This window comes from Balaenoptera physalus, assembly GCF_965194825.1.
Source record: "Balaenoptera physalus genome assembly, chromosome: 15".
In the NCBI taxonomy this organism is placed as follows: Eukaryota; Metazoa; Chordata; class Mammalia; order Artiodactyla; family Balaenopteridae; genus Balaenoptera; species Balaenoptera physalus.
The window spans coordinates 72,336,630-72,357,123 of record NC_138894.1 but is presented as its reverse complement, the minus strand read 5'-3'; the positions used below and the strand labels follow the sequence as shown (position 1 = coordinate 72,357,123).

The 20,494-nt window shown below is 37.6% G+C and overlaps 2 protein-coding genes across 7 annotated transcripts in view; one reads left to right on the top strand and one right to left on the bottom strand.

The window, feature by feature from the left end:
• SLC30A6 (solute carrier family 30 member 6) overlaps positions 1-4,453 on the top strand; it is a 35,209-nt gene extending 30,756 nt beyond the window's left edge. For all 5 annotated transcript variants that reach the window (XM_082426997.1, XM_082426996.1, XM_082426999.1 and 2 more), the window contains one exon: positions 3,581-4,453. In XM_082426997.1, coding sequence (XP_082283123.1) covers positions 3,581-4,081 — 501 coding nt within the window. In that variant the 3' untranslated portion in view covers positions 4,082-4,453. The remainder of the gene's footprint in view (positions 1-3,580) is intronic.
• Positions 4,454-5,292: 839 nt separating this feature from the next.
• Positions 5,293-20,494, bottom strand: part of NLRC4 (NLR family CARD domain containing 4) — a 52,917-nt gene continuing 37,715 nt past the window's right edge. For both annotated transcript variants that reach the window (XM_082426974.1, XM_082426973.1), the window contains one exon: positions 5,293-7,962. In XM_082426974.1, the coding sequence (XP_082283100.1) occupies positions 7,670-7,962 (293 nt within the window). In that variant the 3' untranslated portion in view covers positions 5,293-7,669. The remainder of the gene's footprint in view (positions 7,963-20,494) is intronic.

Sequence of the window (20,494 nt, the reverse complement as noted above, 5' to 3'; positions counted from 1 at the left end):
GCATTTATCTTTTTGAATTAGTGTTTTCATTTTCTTCAGATAAATACCCAGGAGTGGAATTGCTGGATTGTATGGTAGTTTCGTTTTTAATTTTTTTAGGAACCTCTGTACAGTTTTCTGTAGTGGCTGTACCACTTTACATTCTCACCAGTGATGTACTGTGGTTCCCTTTTCTCCATATCTTTGCCAACACTTGTTATTTTTTAATCTTTTTGACAGTGGCCATTTTGATAGGTATGAGGTGAAATCTCATTGTGATTTTGATTTGCATTTCCCTGATGATGAGTGATGTTGAGCGTCCTTTCATGTTCCTGTTGGCCTTTTGTTATGTCTTCTTTGGAAAAATGCCTGTTCAGGTCCTCTGCCTGCACCCCCACTTTTTTTTTAATTGGAGTGTAGTTCATTTACAATGTTGTGTTAGTTTCAGGTGTACAGCAAAGTGATTGTTATACATATACATACGTTCATTCTTTTTCAGATTCTTTACCCATATAGGTTATTACAGAATATTGAGCAGAGTTCCCTGGGCTATACAGTAGGTGCTTGTTGGTTATCTGTTTTATATATAGTAGTGTGTGTTTGTTAATCCCAAGCCCTTTTTTTTTTTCTCCTGGCCATACCACGTGGCATGCGGGATCTTAGTTCCCCCACCAGGGACCAAACCTGTGCCCCCTGCAGTAGAAGCACGGAGTCTTAACCATTGGACCAGCAGGGAAGTCCCCCAAGGCCATTTTTTAATTAGGTTTTTTTATTTTTGGGGTTGAATTGTATGAGTTCTTTATATCCTTATCAGACATATCGTTTGCACATATCTTCTCCCATTCACTAGGTTGCCTTTTCATTTTATTGATGGTTTCCTTCACTGTGCAAAAGCTTTCTAGTTTGATTAGGTCCCATTTGTTTATTTTTGTGTCTGTGGCCCTTGCCTGAGGAGGCAGATCAAAAAAATACTGAGAAGACTGATGTTAAAGACCTTACTGCCTGTGTTTTCTTCTAGGAGTTTTATGGTTTCAGGTGTTAAATTTAAGTCTTTGATCTGTTTTAAGTTTGTGTATATGGTATGAGAAAATGTTCTAGTTTAATTCTTTTGCGTGTAACTGTCCAGTTTTCCCAGCACCACTTATTGAAGGGACTGTCTTTTCCCCATTGTGTTTTCTACCTCCTTTGTTGTCGATTAATTGACCATATGTGTGTGAGTTTATTTCTGGCCTCTCTGTTCTGTTCCATTGATCTATGTGTCTGTTTTTGTACCAGTACTGTACTGTTTTGATTACTATAACTTTTATAGTATAATTTGAAGTCAGGGAGCATAATACCTTTGTTCTTCCTTCTCAAGATTGCTTTGGCTATTTGGGGTCTTTTGTGGTTCCACATAAATTTTGGGATTACTTGTTCTAGTTCTGTGAAAAATGCCATGGGTATTTTGATAGGGTTGCATTAAATCTGTAGATTGCTTTGTGTAGTATGGACATTTTAACAATATTAATTCATCCAATCCATGAACACAAACTATATTTCCATTTATTGGTATCATCCTTAGTTTCTTTCATCGGTGCCTTATAGAGTATGGGTCTTTTACCTCCTTGGTTAAATTTTTTTTTCTTAATTAATTTATTTTATTTTATTTATTTTGGCTGCGTTGAGTCTTCGTTGCTGCATGCGGGCTTTCTCTAGTTGCGGCGAGCGGGGGCTGCTCTTTGTTGTGGTGCGTGGGCTTCTCATTGCAGTGGCTCCTCTTGTTGTGGAGCATGGGCTCTAGGCGCACGGGCTTCAGTAGTTGTGGCTCGCGGGCTCTAGAGCGCAGGCTCAGTAGTTGTGGCGCACGGGCTTAGTTGCTCCACAGCATGTGGAATCTTCATGGACCAGGTCTAGAACCCGTGTCCCCTGCATTGGCGGGCGGATTCTTAACCACTGCACCACTGGGGAAGCCTTCCTTTGTTAAATTTATTCCTAGATATTTTATCCTTTTTGATTCAATTGTAAGTGGGATTTTCTTGATTTTTCTTTTTGATAGTTCATTATTAGTATATAGAAATGGAACAGATTTCTATATATTAGTTTTATATCCTGAAACTTTACTGAATTCATTTATTAGTTCTAATAGTTTTTTGGTGGAGTCTTTAGGGTTTTTTATATATAGTATCATGTCTTCTGCAAATAGTGATAATTTTACTTCTTCCCTTCCAATTTGGATGCATCTTATTTCTTATTCTCCTCTGATTGTTGTGGCTAGGACTTCTAATACTATGTTAAATAGAAATGTCAAGAGTGGGCATCCTTGTCTTATTCCTGATCTTAGAGGAAAAGCTTTCAGCTTTTCATCATTGAGTATGATATTAGCTGTGTGTTTGTCATAAATGGCCTTTATTATTTTGATATATGTTCCCTATATACCAACTTTGTCGAGAGATTTTATCATAAATGGATGTTGAATTTTGTCAAATGCTTTTTCTTCATCTATTGAGATGATCATGTGATATCATTCTTGATATTTTTCTGTGTGTGTTTTAATCAAAATATGATCATTGTTGTACCTGTTATTTTACTATCTTTTAAAGACAAAATGTATGATGAACATCTTATCAAGTTAATAAGCATACTTCTAACCATCATTGTAATGCCTGGTGCTCTCTATCCTAGTAACCTAGGCTAGAAACCTTGAGATTGTCTTTGATGACTTCATCTCCCTCATTCATTATATCCAGTTGAGAATTAAGATCTCCCATGGAATATCATGAATCCATCTGTCCCTCTCTGGTCCCACTATATCTGTCCTATCTCAGTCTTCTTCATTTCTAACCTAGACTGTTGCAGTCATTTCCTAACTAATTAGCAATTATCCATAACTGTAATTTTTCTGAATGCTAATTATTTTACTTCTGTTTGATTGCTGCAACTAAAACTCCTTATTCATGGTTTTTAGAACCCCCCTCCTAGCCTTTCTTTTTACCTTTATTACCTAACCTATCTTTCTTTCTTCTTTCTGTTCTTCCTTTCCTTGTTTCCTCCTTTCCTCTTCCTTTTCTTCCTGTCTTTTCTCTCTTTCATTCTTTTTCTGCTCCCTGAAATATTGTACTTCTTTTTATATAATAATATTGCTTATTTTTGCCCAAACATGCCGTGGGTTTTAATTGCTATTCCCTCAGCTTAGAATGCCTGTCTCTGCCTTTTGAAATTTCATTTGACCACCAACCCAGATCAAATGCCATCTTCTTTTGAAGTCTTCCTCAATTGAATTAATACCTGCCTTCTCTGCCCTTTCAGTGCATTTTCCATATACTTCATTTGTATTCTGCCTTGTGTTACAACATGTCTGCCTTCCTCCTACATGGATTTCTTTTTTTTAATATTTTAAAAAGTCACATTTTATTTAGAGTCATAAATTATTTTATTAACTCTTTACATTGATAATTACTACTAAGTAGTCTTTAAAGAATCTCAAGACATTAAGTTTTCTCTTGTTTTAAAGAAAATACCAAGTAATGTTACAACCAAATCATAAATAAAATGTTCATTTCTAATGGAATTTTCAGTAGTATAATTCTAAGCAGTCTCTTTCGTATGATTTTGTCCCTTTTAGGCTGGATCTGTTCATGTGAGAATTCGACGAGATGCAAACGAACAAATGGTTCTTGCTCATGTGACCAACAGGCTGTACACACTAGTATCTACTCTGACTGTTCAGATTTTCAAGGATGATTGGATCAGGCCTGCCTTACTGTCTGGGCCTGTTGCAGCCAATGTCCTAAACTTCTCAGATCATCACATAATCCCAATGCCTCCTTTAAAGGGTACTGACGATTCAAACCCTGTTACATCAACTCCAGCTAAACCCAGTAGTCCACCTCCAGAATTTTCATTTAACACCCCTGGAAAAAACGTGAGCCCAGTTATTCTTCTAAATACTCAAACAAGACCTTATGGTTTGGGTCTTAATCATGGACACACACCTTATAGCAGCATGCTTAATCAAGGACTTGGAGTTCCAGGAATTGGAGCAACCCAAGGATTCAGGACTGGTTTTACAAATATACCAAGTAGATATGGAACTAACAATAGAATTGGACAACCAAGACCATGATGTACTGTAATTTAATTTATTTTTATGAGGAACATTGACTCCTTGACTTTCAGTTTATTTAGTAATCCAACTTTGCCTCGACTGTTCAATCATTTACTCTAATTAGAGAATAGTAGGTTTGTTCACATTTCATGAAACCAATGAAACTATATTTTTGTAAAATGTATTTGGGGCAGTGAGAACCTTCTAAATGTTATAGGCTTTAAATAGGCTTCCTTTAGAAAGCTGTTTCTCTAAATTTGAATTTTGCTATCTTTGGTTTCGTAGTTGACTGCAGTGTGATATAACACTACCTTTATAAGAGAGCCACTTGATGGAGTGGATCTGTCACATTATTAAAAATATAATACTTTCTTCAGTGAAGTTTATAAACATGCTTCTTGAGTACACGTTTTAGGAAAAGAAAAAGTCCATTTTAAAAGTAGAAGTCTCTTTTATAGATTTTCCAAACATAATTGCTACGTTTTCCTTTGAGATCCTCCTGAATTATGTCTTGCAAAGTAAAAGCAAACATTTTTATCAGAAATTTTAAAACATATTTTACCATCTGGCACAATTTAAAATTTTTACTTATCAGTTTTTTAATAGTTTCTCTCATTAAAAAATTTCAATACATTTGTAAGTGGCCCATCATTCTCAAAGTGTTTTATTTTGGTTAAATAAATACCAAATCCTTAGGTGATATGCAGTGAAGGAATCCCAGTTTTCTGTCTTACATTCAACCAAATACTGACATAATGATAGATTTATCTTTTTTGTCACCTTTCATTGGTTGACTTTAATTTCTCATTTTATTAACAAAATATATCACATATATTATTACCAAAATAGGTGGAATTCCATACGTAGTAATACGATTTGATCTTTTTTCAAAGTGGCATGAACAATTTGAGTTTACATTATATAATTTTACCAAAACATAGTGGACCTTAGGTTATAGAATACAGTATTGTTATATCTGCATTAGGCAGTTTCTAACTTATTTTGTTTTGCTTTATTGAAAATAGTGAATTGAAGTGTGAGAATCATGTAAATTATTTTATTTTTAAATTATTTTCCAAATGCAAATGTTAAGGACTTTCTAACATGGCCAGCATTACTTATAAAAAGTATAACAAACAGTAGTCACAGATTACCTGTGAGAGTTTTTTTCATTTTATCATGAGTTTTATAATTAGGTTTTAAAAATGGATTTTGAGAGTGGATTCAACTTTTCTAGAATCCAGTACTCCTGAAGATTTATGACATTTCCAGCCATCAGCAGCTATCTAGAGAAGATTTTTTTTTTTTTTAGAATTTGCAAGTTTCTTCAATAAACTCATCCTCTTTTAAATATGAGCAACACTCCCAAATCCTGTTTCTTTACAGTAGAATCATAAACATCTAAGAAGCCATCTCTGTCAAGCAGAATTGTAGTCATCCTGTGATAATAAGTGACCATGTACCAAATAACTTTTGCTTGATGAGGAGTTGATCATTGTCTTTGACATCTACAACCCTGTTCAGGCACTTGACCTGCTGAAGAAATAGAGCCCACGCTACCTTGACTGCCGGGGAAAGTGAAACTTTGTAAAATGTGATAAGGCAACCTGTTCCTTGACATTTGTCTTATGTTCTCCAACTATTACTATACCTATTATTGGTCTACTATTACAGGGTGATTTTTCCTCCATTGACCTCATCTAAACGTGAATTCGGGTCATGCATGAAATCTGAAGAACTGCCGTGTACTGAGTGATGATTAAGAGGTATGTGCTACCGTGCTATGCATGTCTTCTCCATCTCCAGGGGATTTTTAAAGTGCCCAGGTACTGAACACAGTTCTGTGAGATGTTAAATGCCTATTTCCTCAACACCCATTTAGAGGTAACACCTGTGCAATTAATTGTCCTTCCAAAGGTGCTTTGATACTCACCTACACTATTTGAGAAGTTGCATATGGGTTCTGAAAGAATTGGCTCTACTTGCTGAAATTCAGTAATGCCAACTGCTTCAGGTGACATTGTTCCAGGCATTATTATATAAAGAAGTCTTATTTGCCAAGATCTGACCAGGTTCTGGATATGAAAATAAGAAGCTTGGCCAGCACAGGCCTAGATGTAGTAGCCTTACTGGTAAATCTTGCCACAGAGTTACTTGAAGCTAGACAAAGAAGCAAGTTTGAATTAAGTACTTGACCCATGATTTGTGATTAAGAGCAAGCTTCATGGAATATGATTAATCCTGTTTGAGAAATTGCTATATTATAACGGAAAAAAAACACTGGACTAGAAGACAAGAGATTTGGATTCCGATCCTCATGCTGCCACTATATGAGTAGTTTTATAACCATGGGCAAGTCATTTAACTTCTATGAGGTTTCTCATCTGTAAAGTTAGGGTGGGAAATGAAGTAGTTGATCTGTAAACTATCAGCTCTAAAGTTGTATGATTAAATCTGCAGAATATATGCCCACTTGTGAAACGGAATATTGTACCTAGTATTTCTTTTCAGTGACTACCTCAACATACAGGCCAAGTGTTACCTATTCCAATACCCGAGCCATTAATTGCAGGTGCCATGAGAGCAGAGGGTTAAACTACAGGCTGACACCATTTTGGTTTTTGTTTATTTCAGATTTGCCTTGACTTAAATCTGTTTAGATTAAACAGATTTTTCTTAGACTTCTTTCTTTGTGGGGAAGGATTATTTTTGGAGGTGGTGGGGAAAAGATTAGGGCAGGGTACCCTTAGCTTCCATAGGGTACAAAATAATGGGGTCCATTTTTTCTTTCTTCCTTAATCTCTGAAGTCACAGATGGAATTACATACATGTATCAGCAACTGGTTTAGCTACTCATTCAAGCCTCTGATTTAGCTACTCATAAACTGCCAATTTTTCGCTTAACTAAAGATTGCTGATCTTTTTGGGGAGTCTGATCTGCTTCTTATGTAAGAAAATACTTTTTACATTCCAAATTGTTTGAATTAAACTGTTTGAATAAAGAACATACATGGAGTTTTCTCTCTGCTTTTAAATAATTTTGGCCTGTTCTTTATTGGTAACTTTATCCCATATTCAGCAAATGCTTGTCGAGAGTATAGTACATGCCAGGCCCTGTACTAAGTAAATGTGCATACAATATATAAATTTTGGTGACCTGCTATTCTTGAGACCAAAGGGAATACAAGGATAAACAGGAGTCCCCTTCAAGTAACTGATAATCCTAGTAGAAGTGATGGGACACCAGAACTATTTATACATGTCAAGTTAAACTCCCTCCCATTTCCTCCTCTTCTTTGGGCTCATTTTCTTGGCATCCTCCTCTTTTCCTTTTCCTTTTTACTTGAATGATGAAACTAAGAAAGTAGATTTCCATGGAAGAGGCCAGCTAAGGAGGTGATGGTGCCACACATCATCCTGATACCAGTAAAAGAAGAAAAAGTTTAGAAGGGGTGAGTTAGGCAGACACTGAAGGATATTTTTTAGGTGTATAGTGGATTGCCATTTACTTTCAGACCCTTGGACTAGATGAGCAAAGATTTTTAAATCACCAGGCTGAAAGTAATGGGGTGTCCAGAGCATTCATGGGCTTAGAGTACCCTTTATTTAAGCAGTTACTAGTTTAAAAGCACCTTTAATAACACTGACATCATCGTCATCAAATTGCCACCCAACAAGCCTAGCTTCTTGGAGAAAAGTTAATTTGGATAACACATGGCTAAGTTTTCTGACTAATGATGCATCAGGTAAAAGTCTTTTAGTACTGAAGTCAAAAAACACCAGTTGCTTAAGATTCTCAAATACACTCATGAAGGCAAGCCATCCATCACTGCTCACACAATTTCCTGCCAAATCCAGCTGCTGGAAGTTTTTCAGAAGGTTCTTTTCAAAAAATGTACCTGAGTAAAAAAATAGAAATAAGTGTGTTAGCTGGAAGCAAAACAGCTTTTTTTTTTTTTTTTTTAAGAGACCATGTTTGGACTAGTGCTTTGCTTAAGAAAGAAATCAGAATTCTCTGTAGTTAGAGCAGTGATTGTGAACCTGGTCCTTTATATTTACAAATTATATTTTTCCTAAAATGTAAGGGAATCTGATAAATAGTAATTAGTATAGCAAACCAATATAAATGAATTATATATCTTTTCCTGACTCTTCCAGGAAATGGAAAATTGCATAAAAATTGAGGTATGAGAGATGCAATTAAAATATTCAGTACCTGTTTTCAAAACTGGAGTCGGACTTCAACAATATTAGGTCATTTCCTCTTCTGAAGAAGCAAACACTACCTAACTGTTGTTTCTTTGGCTATGGAATATTCCTAACTATGAACCTGAGTAAGTAAGTTCCTTCAGTTATCTCAAGATTTGGAGCTTTGGGCTTATTTTTAACCCTCCCTAGACTCTTCAGGAACTTCCTCTTTTCCTTACAGAATAGGGCACTCTATAAGTACCTCCTACAAAGGGAAAGTAAACATCCTAGCCATTACCATGAAATCAAAGATAACACCCTAAGGAATGGAGGAGTAAAGAAAAAGTAGGTTTCTGGGTCTGAAAGACTGCACAGAGCAAAGCCACCCCAACTGCCTGGACTGCCCACTTCTGAGTATTATAGGAGAGGGCAATAAAGCTCTGTGTTCTGTAAGCCAAGGTGTGGTTGGGTCTTGTGTTACACCAGCTTAGCCTGTGCCCAGCCTAGCTCATACATAGGGCCTCACTTTCTCCTCTGTTTCTCCTTCCCATAATGAGCCCTTCTCTCTTCCTTATAGGTAACTTTCTTCCTGCTCTCTCTTATCCCTCATGTTCAAGTCTTTTCTGCCTCTGCCCTCTTTCCCATGTGCTTCCCAGCATGGCATGTGGTCAGTCAAAATACTGGTTGCCAATTAGCATGTCTGTATATAAGGCTCCTTCCCCAAAGAGCAACTTCATTTCTCCTTCCCAACTAGTAGAACAGATTTCACCACCTACAAGGAACTTTAACAAAGAAGAATTTCAAGCCCATTCCATCCTCAGAGGGTAAGCTCTTTATGCAGGCTGTCTGCCAAGCTTAAAGAATGGTATCAATAAGAGAGCTTCTTGCATAATTACTAGAATGTGCGCAAGCACAAGAACCAAGAACAAGCAACATAATCCATAATCAAGGGCATGCATTTTGTTCATTTAATGGAGCAGACTACTGAGAGAAGAGGAATCTGTGACATTTAGAGCTGTAGGCTATACGTGGGCTGTGGAGAACACAAGTGGCTCGATCCAAATTTCAGGCAGAATCTCAAATCCTCTGGGTAGAAGGATTCTGATCCCTGAAGGTTCCTACATCCTAAACAAAACTCTAGTGTTGCCAGAGACCACCCTGTAGTTCCCCTGACCCAGAGCTCTTGCCATTTATTCATTCAGCAAACCTTTTTGAGTGCCTACTATGTACCCCGGATTGTGCTAGGTGCTGGGGATATGTAAAAGGAAATACATGGTCTCTGTCTCATTGGGCTTATAATATAGTGTGAAAACGTACATTATAAAGTAATTACTGGCACAACATTGTAAATCAACTATACTTCAATAAAAATAAATTAATTAAAAAAAAAAGTAATTAGATGGGTGTTAGGTGCTGTGGTAGGTCAGGGTGCCCTGGGAGCACACAAAGGCAATAGGCTTTGCAACCCCACTTTGTTTCCAGAGCAGTGGCAATTGGGCTTACATGCTTCAGGAGTAAGGATCCTTCTCAGGTAGTATTGAATTGCCTCCAAGGAAAGACCCCACAAAGGAAGAGTCTATTTTTCTTTCCTCATCACCCACAGTGAACCTAACCCCCTCCCTCAGGTGCAAAGAGCTTCCTATCAACTTGTGCTTCACTCTAAAATGTGAAGAGAACAGTATAGTAATACTAGACAATTGAGAACAGCCACCAACAAGGAAGGCTGTTCCTTTGACTAAAAGCCAAACAAAAATGAGGCAACATAGGGAACAGGAAAAAAACTTCAAAAACCTAGTTTTTTTCAGAGACCCTAAAAAGTTACTGCGTCTAACACAACAAAAATAAGATGCTATTTTTTTTAAAGAATACAATTAGAAAACAAGAAAGGGCACTTGGAAAATTATCAGGATCCATGTGGCAGAATGATTTGGCCCAGGATTTACCACTGAGCTAGAACATGAGTACGGTCTGTGGTGGTTTGTTTTTTTTTTTTTTTTTTTTGAGAACAAACTGGATAATGGACTTCAGATGTGATGGCTGTCTTTTTGAGAACATGCTGGATAAGAGAGTTCAGCCTCAAACATTTAAATCAAACTATGTCATCTAAAAAAGGGTTAAGTTAGAACAGGTGAAATAGATCCCTGAGCTAGCAATGATTTCTTTCTGATAGTCCCAGATTGCTGATGGGCTAGAAACAAAATTTTGGGAGTCAGAATTTTAAAATGGCACTTAAAAGCTTTAAGATTAAATGTAATCTCTAGGAAAGAAGAGCAGAGCACCTAGGACCAAGTTTTAAGAGAAATTGGGAGCATTTAATATCTATGTAGAGGAATTGCCATTGCAAAGGAGACTGAGAAGTAACCAAGGTAGCATGGAAGTCAAGAGAACATTTCGAAAAGGAGGGGGAGTGCTCAGTGTCAACTTTTACACAGGTAAGTGAAACACTTTGGAAAATTTCTATTGAATTAAGACACATGCAGGTGTGTAGAGAGTCAGCTGGAATGAGTGGGAAGCAGAGGATGATCAGGAAGTGGAGATGTACTGAGGGTACATAAATTTTTGCTTCGAAGGGAAAGACGGGATGATAGATAGCCATAGGAGGAAGATAGGAGTCAGGAAGAGTTTTATTTAAAATGAGAGCGATTTGAGCATCTTTAAAAACTGATAGGAAAGAGTAAAGAGGGGCATAATTGGTGAAATGGTGTCCTTGAACAGGAATGAGGGCAGGGCTGGGATCTGAAGCACAGCTAGAGTAGAGAGACTGCCCTTAGATAGGAGGGGAGAGACCTACTATAATGTAACAGGAGAAGGAGAGGGAAAAAAGAATCAAATCCACCGTGAAATAGTGGAAGACTGGTGGATTAAGGAGAATAAAGTTTGAAATTGTTTATTTAGAGAGTGCTGTATACAGAAGCACAGTAAGATTGCCAGGAAATGTTGAGAGATTGTGTTTATTGTTTTAATAGACCTCATGTATTCAGAATTGGATAGGTCACTAATTTCACCTATTCACTCATGAATCTATCACTTAGCCTGAGAATAAGAACATGGGTAAAAACTAGGATCTACTATGTGGTATCCCACTATTGTACACATCTGCCACCTTCTGACCCAAAGAAACTACTGTTCTGATGTAGAGTTTATCATTCTTTTGTATTTTTAAAAGTGTGGTTTTGACAAGTACTCTATGTCTAAAAAATACATTGCTTAGGATATACTTTTATGGACTTTTTTGGGAGATATAATACACATACCATAAAATTCACCCTTTTAAAGTGTAACTGTAGTGGGTTTTAGTATATTCACAAAGTTATACACTACTATATAATTCCAGGACATTTTAATCATCCCCAAGAATAAACTCCACAGTCACTAGCAGTCATTCCCACCCTACCCCCAACGTTGGCAACCATTAATCTTCTTTCTGTTACTATAGATTTGCCTATTTTGGACATTTCATTTAAATGGAGTCATACCATAATGTGGTCTTTTGTGACTGGTTTCTTTCACTTAGTATGATATTTTCAAGGTTCATCCATGTTATAGTGTATTCTAATACTTCATTCTTTTTATGGCTGAATAATACTCTATTATATGGATATATCACATTTTGTTTATCCATTCAGTAGTGATGGACATTTGGGTTGTTTCCACTTTGGGGCTATTAAACATGCTATGAACATTGCTGTACAAGTTTTTGTATGGACATATATTTTCATTTTCTCTTGGGTACCTCAGGGTGGAATTGGTAACTCTATGTTTAACCTTTTGAAGAGGTGCCAGAATGTTTTCCTAAGCAGGAAAACATTTCCTATTACATTCCAGCCACCAGCATATGAGCGTCCAATTTCTCTATGTCCTTGTCAACACTTGTTATTACCTGTTTTATTATAACCATCCTAGTGGGTGGCAAGAGGCATTTCACTGTGGCTTTGATTTGCATTTCCCTGATGGCTAATGATGTTGAGCATCTTTTCTGATGCTTATTAGCCATTTATGTATCTTCTTTGGAGAAATGCCTATTCAGATCCTTTGCCTTTTCTAAACATTGAGTTGTCTTTTTATCAATGAGTTGTAAGAGTTCTTTATATAGTCTAGATAGTAGTCCCTTATCAGATATGTGATATGAGTAAAGCCACTACACACATTCATGTGCTTAATGTCTCCATTTTGATTAATGAAATTATTTATGTTGCTCTGTTTTTTCTTGATCAGTCTTGCTTAATTTTTATCTATTTTGTTACTCTTTTTAAAGAACCAACTTTAAGCTTTACTAATCTTTTTTTAATTGTATTTTTGTTTTCTATTTCATTGATTTATACTCTTATGTTTATTGTATTGGGGTTTACTCTGTTTTTCTGGCTTCTTAAATTAGAAACTTACTAATTTTCCAGCCTTCTTTTCTAATATAAGTATTTAAGATGATGAGAATTTTATTCAGGCCCTGCTTTTGCTACATACCACAAGTTTCATTATATAATGCTTTCTTACCATTTGCTCTAAATATTTTTGTTGAAACTTGTCACTATAAACTTGTAGTGTACCTATCTGCCAAATTGTCTGATTTTCCCCAGTAACCTGAGTGTAGGTACAGAAAAAGTGGAAAATTAAGGATAATCCAGGTTTTCAGTTTTGCCAGCAAATACACTGTATCTAATTTCATACCTTTCCGCCACATCTCATTTTCTCCCTGCATCTCATTAAGTAGTCTTTCTTTATTTAGAGACTCCACCTCTCATTATACTTTCTTCATTTCACTATTGCATCTATCACACACATCCATCACTAACTGTCATTGCCTAGATTGACTTGTAATACTGTGGGCCATGAGAGTTTCAGCTATTGTGACAAGAATGTTTGCAGGATGAAGGGTGGAATTTAAACTAGGTAGGAAGGGAAGTCAAGATAGACGGGCTATTCAGTAAGTAGATAGTAGTGAACTCAACAGACTGGAAGTCCCAATGGAGTAAAATGAACTGGTGATGAGTCATTGAGTAACCAGGATGGAAATTTAGAAGGTTATTGTTTGAGAATGGATTATCTGAATTTAATATCTCAGAAGCAGAACAATTTTAAGTGGAATTATCATAATCTGATAATTCCATGCTCACAGATGGGTGAAGGAGAATGGAAGAGAAGGACCAAAGAGGAGGTTCCTGAGTGTTGCCTGAGTAGTTTCACAAAAGGAGTGAAGTCTTCTAGGTGGATGACCAAAGTTAGAGGGTGAGGAATTCTGTAAGACAGTTGCCAGAGGCTTCAGTGAATAAGAAAAGGTGACAAGAAGTTCAGAATTCATAGCAATAACAAAGGACAAACCATAGTCCAGTTAAATGGCCTAAGCTTCATGAGAGTAGGAATCCTTAATGAGGTTGGAGAAGGAGTGGACTAGAAGGGCAGAATGAGAATCAAGGAGAACCTGACCTTGCCTTTCAACTCTGAGAGGCATAAAAATCAAGAAAATAAGAAGTGACTAAATAGAGCTGTAGGGGAGAACCAGGTTTCAGTTAGGACCAGGAGGTGTCTAAAACCTTTGGTAAAAAGGTACTCTTCTGAAAATACTCCCTATGTCTCCAGCGCATCTCCCCTACCCTGTATCTCATTAAATACTTCCTATGACATATTTCCTCCCTACTTCTTCCTATGTAGCCCTTATTTCATTAGACTCCCCATCTCTTATTACCAGTCTGCATTTTCTTATCCCATCTCAAGGCATATTGCATCTCATCCATCACATATACCATCACTAAATGGGGATGGCAATCCCAAAGCCAGGTCTGATCCAGGAGAGGTGTTATGGACCAGAGCCAGGAAACTTATGCTAGAGGCTTGAACAATTGGTTGGTTCAGATATAGTAAAGAGGTTGTGAAATCATACAAGTGTATTTTAGAATTTTTGGTTGATTTTATATATAAGAAAATAGCATTTACTGTAATTGGGTTTCTAAGAACCCAAGCTAGCCTATATTTCATGGCAAATTGTGGAAGTGCTGTAAGTTAATTTGTTCATTCATACAACAAATATTTATTGAGTTTGGGATATATACTCAATGCCAAGTCTAATGGCCTGGGCCTGTTCTCAAAGACCTCACAGTTTAGTGGGGCAGACAGACATATGAATACATTCTCTAAATTCAAATGGTAAGTGCTCTAATAAAAATAAATTGCTGTGTGTAATAGTAAAAACCACTGTTTTTTAAAACCTGAATTGAATATAAGAACATTGGAAGACTGACATGTGTACTAAAGCTGAACATATGCTTGCCTATAATCTTTACCTGTAATCCAAACCCACCATAGATACCCAGCAGAAATGTGGCCATTTGTTCACCAAAAGATATATACAAGGTTGTTCATAGCAGCACTATTCACAATATTCAAAAACTAAAAATTACTCAAATTATCAACAGTAGAATGGGAAAATCAGTTGAGGTATGTTAACACAATAGAAGATTTTACAACAATGAGAATGAATGAACCATGACTACACATAATAATATGGATGAATTTCACACACATGATGTTCAACCAAAGAAAACACAAAAGAATACATACTACATGATTCCATTTATATAAAATTCAAAAACAGTCAAGACCAATCTATGATGTTAGAAGTCCGGATAGCAGTTACCCTTGGGAGAAGGGAGCTATAAAGCTGACAATCTTCTGTTTCTTGATCTGGGTACTAGTTACATGGGTATGTGAACCTTATGAAAATTCCTTGTACTATCTACTTAGGATTTGTACACTTTTCTGTGGGTATGTTATACTTCATTTAAAAAGTACAAAAACAAAATGAACCCTAATTCTGGCTTCATCTGCCTTTTAACATGATTCATATTATGGAGGAAATAAATCTATTCTTCTCTCTGATGTTTATAGAGCCCAGTGGTGGAGAGGTAGAGGAGAGACCTGGACCTGAGGCCTGTTGTTTACAGAGCACATTAATATGTCTTTGGCTATGTGAAGGAAGGTCCTGAACCGAGTTTGGGCTTAGGGTGCTAGATATAATTGAATTACTCTTCATAATAACATGGAGGGATTTTTTGTTTGTTTGTTTGTTTTGGAATTGCTGGGGTCTGTAAGAGATGGTGATGGAGGAAGACAGGGCAGTTGACAGGCAACTAGAGCCTGAATTGGCAGAAATGTTCTTGCATCTCATTGGGAATGGGGAAGTACCAATATTAAATTTAATCTGCTATTCAGAACTATCATGTAATCCCACCCTTCCCAATTACTTACAAGCATTCAGTAAATCTGCTACATCTATAATTATACTGGGGCCTTCCAGTAGAAATTAAGGATAAGTGACAGTTCTACCCATCTGAGTCACTTGGAGCAGTGGTCCCCAACCTTTATGGCATCAGGGACTGGTTTCGTGGAAGACAATTTTTCCACGGACAGGGGAGCGGGGGTGGGTTGGTGGGTGGAGATGGCTCAGGAGGTAATGGGAGCAATGGGGAGCTGCGGATGAAGCTTTGCTCACTGGCCCACCCCTCACCTCCTGCTGTGCGGCCCAGTTCCTAACAGGCCGAGGACCAGTACTGGTCTGCAGGCCCGGGGGTTGGGGACCCCTGACTTGGAGGATAGGAAAAGGAATCACTGCAGGAGGTAAGATTACACAGATCTAGAGTCACACAAGAGCAGAAATGCACAGCCAGAAATGACCATGGAAAGAGAAGCCCTGGATCCAGGATATGGATTAGAGCAGTGGGGTTTTTTTTAATAACCATTTTTAAAATTGAAGTATAGTTAATTTACAATGTTGTGTTAGTTTCAGGTGTACACCAAAGTGATTGTTCTATATATATATGTATGTATATTTTTTCTTTTTCAGATTCTTTTCCATTATACGTTATTACAAGATATTGAATATAGTTCCTTGTGTTGTACAGTAGGTCCTGCTTGCCCATCCGTTTTATGTATAGTAGTGTGTATATGTTAATCCCAAATTCTCCCCCTGCCCCCGCTGTCCCCTTTGGTAACCCTAAGATTGTTTTCTATGTCTGTGAGTCTGTTTCTGTTCTGTAAATAAGTATTTGCATCCTTTTTTTAGATTCCACATATAAGTGATATCATATGATATTTGTCTTTCTCTGACTTACTTCACTTAATATGATCATCTCTAGATCCATCCACGTTGCTGCAAATGGCATTTTTTCATGCTTTTTATGGCTAAGTAATATTCCATTGTATATATGCACCACATCTTCTTTATGCATTCATCTGTCAATGGACATTTAGGTTGCTTCCATGTCTCAGCTCTTGTAAATAGTGCTATGAACACTGGGGTGCATGTATCTTTTTGAATTAGAGTTTTCTCAGGATATATGCCCAGGACTAGGATTGCTGGATCATATGGTAACTCTATTTTTAGTTTTTAAAGGAACCTCCATACCGTTTTCCATAGTGGCTGCACCAACTTACATTCCTACCAGCAGTGAAACAGGGTTCCTTTTTTGGATAAGTGTTTTGTTTTAAGCTTCAGGGTATCCCCTCCTTTAGAGGAACATGAGATGAATTTAATGGATTGCAATCAGCATTTGTTTTAAGTGAAATTGGATAAATAGAAAGAATAGAAAATAACAGAGTGTATCACACATAGCAAAAGATAATTACTTTCTGTGAAACTTTAAAAATGTATATGTACGTGTGTATTGGATCATGAGATAAAATGTATTTTTAAAATGTGGGTCCTAGTCAAAATAAGTTCGAAAGACTCAGGACAAGAGGCTTAAAACCACCATCTAGGTTACGTGTAGGGGTGCAGAAGAGGGAGCATAAGGAGACTATTTCACCAAGAAGGAGATATGTCAGCTTGGTCTTAAAGGACTATAGGAGGAGGTGAAGGACTTCCTAGAGGGAGTGCATATACAAAGGCATTTCTGGGGACTAGCAAGAGTTCCATGAGGATGGAACCTCACAGAGGTGGGGAGGCATGCAGAAGATAAAGGTGGAGAGGAAGGTGTATTGAGACTCTGTTATAAAGGGTCTTATACATCAAAAGCGAGCAGGTTATATTTTATTTTGCAGGCCGAGGAAGATCTTTTTTAAAGGAAAATGACCCTAGCATCTGGTTCCCCTTGAAGCCCCCCAGAGGATAATGATCATAGTACCATTTATTGAGCATATACAGTGGGTCAATGTTGAATTTCTTAATATGCATTAGCTCAATTACGGATTAGCACAATAACCTCTCATCTGGTAGACATCATAATTTTCCCCATTTGACACATGAGCAAACTGAGGCTCAGAGACTTCACGTTGCTGCAGACCATACATCTATCAAGCAGAAGGGATGGGCAGGTCTTCCTGACTCCAAAACAAATGCACCACTTCATAATGATGGAGCCTCTGACAGATAGCACTCTCATCACCTGGCTAGAGACCAAAGGCAGAGAACGCTTGGCTTTCACTCTTCAGCTTATGCCTCAAGCCCAAGCAGACTGCTTTTTATACCTCTGGGAGGTGGAGGAAATGGCTGGAGGGGAGCCATGCCAGCACCTACACTCTCTCCCTCCTTTGATCAACTCTTCTGTCTCTAACCCTCTCCCTGCTTCAGTATGGCAACCTTCTGATGTCCCTGTTTCTTTATAAAACAGGGATAATAATGTTATGTTTTATTAGACATATAATGATAATTGCACAAATTCTTTTTAAAAACACTTTGAGAACAAATTAGCGACTACTATTGAGTGTTCATTTAGTTATTTTTTTCACTTGCATTTTGGGGTACATCATAACAGCCAAATTTCCAAGAGTCAGCTGTCTTCTGTTATGTTTAAATTTCTCATTTACATATGGAGGCGATTAGGCACTAGGCTATTAAAGTAAAATGGCAAATTACTTCCTAGCTTAGTTCTTAATAAACACACCATCTCCTTCTCTGGTCTCGATGGCCAGCCTCAGAAGTGGGCAAATTAAGCAACTACCTACGTAAAGATTTGAAAGATGGTAAAAGGTCTTTACCTAAAAATGCCTCCCCTACCTGTAATTCTAATTCTACACACTCCCCAACAGCCTCCTTGAAGAAAAGACATATCCTTTCCAACTTGCTTTAGGTATGAGGTTACCTGAGAGGGATTATTTATTAGCTAACTAATTAGTCTGTCACAGAAGCCACCTGCTTCCAATGTCAACCGGAATGGCAGGGAAGCCTGAAAGAATGACAGCCAAAATGATATGATTTGGTGGGTTAAGGAAAGTGAGTGGGTAGAGGAGATGGAAGTGGAGTTAGAAATTAAGGGAAGGAAAGATCCATAACTTGGAGCACCACTAAGAAAGGCAAAACCTTTGGGCAGGCCTCTCCAGGAGACTCTGCAAGACCAGCAGCCATGTGGCTGACAGAGTCTTGGTGCTCCAGCCAGGTGTCAGCCCTGTGCCTCTCAGGTGGGAGATCTGAGTTCAGGACATTCGTCCACCAGAGACCTCCCAGCTCCATGTAATCTCAAATGGCGAAAGCTCTCCCAGAGATCTCCATCTCAACGCTAAGACCCAGCTCCACTCAACAACCAGCAAGCTACAGTGCTGGACGCCCCATGCCAAACAACTAGCAAGACAGGAACACAACCCCACCCATTAGCAGAGAGGCTGCCTAAAATCATAATAAGGTCACAGACACCCCAAAACACACCTGCAGACGTGGTCCTGCCCACCAGAAAGACAAGATCCAGCCTCATCCACCAGAACACAGGCACCAGTCCCATCCACCAGGAAGCCTACACAACCCACTGAACCAAACTTAGCTACTGGGGGCAGACACCAAAAACAACAGGAACCTGCAGCCTGTGAAAAGGAGACCCCAAACACAGTAAGTTAAGCAAAATGAGAAGACACAGAAACACGCAGCAGATGGAGCAAGGTAAAAACCCACCAGACCAAACAAATGAAGAGGAAATAGGCAGTCTACCTGAAAAAGAATTCAGAGTAATGATACTAAAGATGATCCAAAATCTTGGAAACAGAATGGAAAAAATACAAGAAACGTTTAACAAGGACCTAGAAGAACTAAAGAGCAATAAACAATGATGAACAACACAATCAATGAAATTAAAAATTCTCTAGAAGGAATCAATAGCAGAATAACTGAGGCAGAAGAATGGATAACTGACCTAGAAGATAAAATAGTGGAAATAACTACTGCAGAGCAGAATAAAGAAAAAAGAATGAAAAGAATTGAGGACAGTCTTAGAGACTACTGGGACAACATTAAACGCACCAACATTCGAATTATAGGGGTCCCAGAAGAAGAAGAGAAAAAGAAAGGGACTGAGAAAATATTTGAAGAGATTATAGTTGAAAACTTCCCTAATATGGGAAAGGAAATAATCAAGTCCAGGAAGCGCAGAGAGTCCCATACAGGATAAATCCAAGGAGAAACATACCAAGACACATATTAATCAAATTATCAAAAATTAAATACAAAGAAAAAATATTAAAAGCAGCAAGGGAAAAACAACAAATAACATACAAGGGAATCCCCATAAGGTTAACAGCTGATCTTTCAGCAGAAACTCTGCAAGCCAGAAGGGAGTGGCAAGACATATTTAAAGTGACGAAAGAGAAAAACCTACAACGAAGATTACCCTGCAAGCATCTCATTCAGATTTGATGGAGAAATTAAAACGTTTACAGACAAGCAAAAGCTAAGAGAATTCACCACCACCAAACCAGCTTTACAACAAATGCTAAAGGAACTTCTCTAGGCAGGAAACACAAGAGAAGGAAAAGACCTACAATAACAAACCCAAAACAATTAAGAAAATGGTAATGGGAGCCTACATATTGATAATTACCTTAAATGTAAATGGATTAAATGCTCCCACCAAAAGACATAGACTAGCTGAATGGATACAAAAACAAGACCCGTATATATGCTGTCTACAAGAGACCCACTTCAGACCTAGGGACACATACAGATTGAAAGTGAGGGGATGGAAAAAGATATTCCATGCAAATGGAAATCAAAAGTAAGCTGGAGTAGCAATTCTCATATCAGACAAGATAGACTTTAAAATAAAGACTATTACAAGAGACAAAGACATAATGATCAAGGAATCAATCCAAGAAGAAGATATAACGATTGTAAATATTTATGCACCCAACATAGGAGCACCTCAATACATAAGGCAAATGCTAACAGCCATAAAAGGGGAAACCGACAGTAACACAATCATAGTAGGGGACATTAACACCCCACTTTCACCAATGGACAGATCATCCAAAATAAAAATAAATAAGGAAACA